At 36.5% G+C, this 3,281-nt stretch overlaps 1 protein-coding gene across 1 annotated transcript; it reads left to right on the top strand.

Annotated features, from left to right (window-relative positions):
• The first annotated feature begins 263 nt into the window (after positions 1-263).
• LOC143577331 (monooxygenase 1-like) lies at positions 264-3,081 on the top strand. The gene is made up of 5 exons (XM_077061188.1): positions 264-789; positions 1,730-1,777; positions 1,897-2,074; positions 2,162-2,381; positions 2,453-3,081. The coding sequence occupies exons 1-5, from the start codon at positions 569-571 to the stop codon at positions 2,974-2,976; spliced, it is 1,191 nt and encodes a 396-aa protein (XP_076917303.1). The 5' UTR covers positions 264-568; the 3' UTR covers positions 2,977-3,081.
• The last annotated feature ends 200 nt before the right edge of the window (positions 3,082-3,281 follow it).

A 3,281-nucleotide genomic window follows, 5' to 3' on the forward strand; every position in this document is an offset into this window, starting at 1 on the left:
TGTTTTGTATAGATTTTTTTAAAAATGGATATACTTGTATAGTTGGAGTAATGAATGCACATGTTTGGGTCCCAATTCCGTTCATGATGTAACGTTCCAAGAATGATTTACAACGATAAAGCTAGCCACGGTACACGTACACAAAAATACTGTTAAAACAAAATAAACAAATATAAAACAGCATATGCGAGTCTTAGACCAGAGACGGAACTTGTTGCTCGTTTTCCTTTCATCGACACTACTCATTAATTAACAAGAATAACCAAGTTGAAGTCACATTCCCTATAAAATAATTTATGCATAACTAAAACTGATTTATAATACATAATGTATTTACGTGTGTATTTGTAGGTTGTTGTCCGTTTAGCTCTCATTTTTTGTAATTGTTTTTGAATTTAACGGTAAAGTTTATTTTTGTAGTTTGTACTTATCAAGTTGGATGATGTTCCGTACCCATCGTGTTTAATACATCACCATCATCCTACTCTTAAATGTCTGCATACATCCATTGAGACCCACTTCATGACTCTCAGACAATTAAATCTCTGTCTAAAATAATCAAGTAGCAATGGAGGATTGTGAAGTAGCAATTATAGGAGCAGGGATTTGTGGGTTAGCGATGGGCCTTGCTCTTCACAAGAAGGGCATAAAAAGTGTAATCATGGAGAGGTCTGAAAGTCTGAGGAACGTCACCGGAGCAGCAATTGGAATCCGGCCAAACGGGTGGCGAGCTCTCGATCAGCTTGGCGTAGCCGAGAACCTCCGCCACACCGCTGTCAGGCTTCGAAGGTACTTGCACTACTTTTTAACTCCCTCCTTTTGTTCTTCAATAAATTTATTGTATAAACTGATAAGTGCATCATTGGTTAACTTTTACTAGTGCATGATTATTCATATATGTGATTCATCTACATGTTATTCTAATCAATTGGTCGTTTTGTATATAGAAGATACATCAATATCAATATGACTAATATATATGTAAAGTACACATATATATAGAGTAAATATCTTGTGGATATAATTTGCTAGATGTGTATCCTTATCCAAAAAATCTTGTTATACACTTTTAAGATCATTGAAGTTAAAAGATATTAAATATTAATAGTATGTAACCAAGATTTTTAACGTCAAAATTCACTTGATTTTCATATTTAAAATAGCAAATACTTTTATCCGTGCTAATCGGTAGAACGGGTTAAATAAATTACATGTTCGAAAGCTATCGTGTTTTACAACGGGAATTACAGCGAAAAGTCGGTCGGTATATATTGGTTCGGTTTGTTATGGTAAAAATCACGTCCATCAACCAATTGTTATGACTCCTCTTGACATTTAATCATTAATTTTTCCTTTATTGTTTTAGTTGTTCTACTGTGTGTGGAAATTTTGTATTGATAGGCTTCATGTTATTGTTTTATGATATATTCGAAAAATACTAGCTAGCTTGTTAGATCAGTTACATGTTGTAATGATCATTGATATAAAATTTCATGTCCATAACTTACTAATATTCTAAAATAGTGACATATATAGCGATGCTCAGTGGCGGATCCAGGAATTTTTTTTAGGTGGTTCCCTCTTAATTTATAAGGTGGTTCCTACGCGTCTTCTATATATCCGTACACTATTATTTCGAAACTCGGGTGGTTCCGGGGAACCACCCGTTTGTATGCTGGATCCGCCAATGGCGATGCTAATATGCCATGTTCGCTTTGGCCATGTGTAGGGAACGAGTCATCTCACTTGATGGAGGGAAACAAAAAGATATATCACTGTAAGTTAATAAAGAATTCATTTAAGAATTGAACTGATAAAAGAGAGAATGGCAGTGTCTTTTTTTTTTTTTTAACATGAAATCAGTACTTAATATCTTATGACTAATTCTTTGTTGAGGACCCCTTGGGATGGCGAGACACGCTGCTTGAGAAGGAAGGATCTTATAGACACGCTTTATGCTGCGCTTCCTCTGGGCACCGTAAAATTCGGTCGCCAACTTGAATCTATAACATCTGGCTCGCATTCTACCAAGCATGTTCTTCGTTTCATTGATGGAAGCTCCATCATGGCGAAGGTATTAGCTTGATTGCATGATTTCAACCTTTTTGCTCTTTATTGCACGATTCCGTTCGCATAATGATACGTATTTTGGTGCTTATAGGTAGTAATTGGTTGTGATGGTGGCAAGTCAATAATTGCCAACTTCCTTAGTCTCAAGCCTACCAAGACATTTCCGTTATGCGCAGTTAGAGGTTTAACAAACTACCCAAATGGCCATTCATATAACCACGAGTTTGCTCGTTTCACGAAGGATAACGTTATCGTGGGAAGAATTCCGATTGATGATAACTTGGTTTACTGGTTTTGTTTGCAACGTAGAGGTTGTTTTTGTAAACTTTGTTTCAATAATTACATATCTAGCTTATATTGTTCTTTTAACTATGATGAACAGATGAAAACGTGTGGGAAGATCCCGAGGTAATACGACAGTCAACTCTAGAGTTGCTAAGCAATTATCCCCAAGAAATTCGCGAAATGATAGAAGAAACTGAGATGAAGTCATTATCTGTTACACACATGAGATACCGTGCACCATGGGACTTGTTGATGGGCACATTTTGTAAAGGAACGGTAACGGTTGCTGGTGATGCTATGCATATCATGGGCCCGTTTTTGGGACAAGGTGGTTCTGCAGGGTTAGAAGACGTGGTCGTGTTGGCTAGAACAATGTCTCAATTGGGTTTGAACAATGGTGAAAGTAGGAGTAAGGTAATGACTCATGGAGTCGAGGAAGCATTTAATCGGTTCGTGAAACAAAGAAGGATGAGGGTGGTACGATTATCGTTGCAGACTTACATCATCGGCATGCTCTGGGGTACCTCTTCGATTCTAAAGAAGATTCTGTATATTATGTTACTTATTCTTCTCTTTCCCTACCAGCATAGCCATACTGATTATGATTGTGGTTATCTTTGACATGTTCAAATGTCTTTTCTATAATGTATTACTACGTGTTTAAAAGTTCCTCTATACAGAATTGCCGCAAAGATATAATCTTGAATAAATTGTGTTTTTACAAAAGTTCATGTTTATCTGAAGAAACAACTTCTAACACGGGCTTCTGGCTTAATGGTAACCCAGTTACTTTTTCTTGGAAATACCGTTGGTTTGAGCTTCAGCGCCTATGTCAGAGGATGTTTTATCTGGTTCGAGCTACGAGTGCTTACGTCTCGTTTTAATGTAAATATTATATGTAAATAATATATTCCGACGCGTAACAA

Source organism: Bidens hawaiensis, unplaced genomic scaffold (genome assembly GCF_021521415.1).
Source record: "Bidens hawaiensis isolate Kalapana, Puna unplaced genomic scaffold, B.hawaiensis_p1.1 tig00028510_1, whole genome shotgun sequence".
In the NCBI taxonomy this organism is placed as follows: Eukaryota; Viridiplantae; Streptophyta; class Magnoliopsida; order Asterales; family Asteraceae; genus Bidens; species Bidens hawaiensis.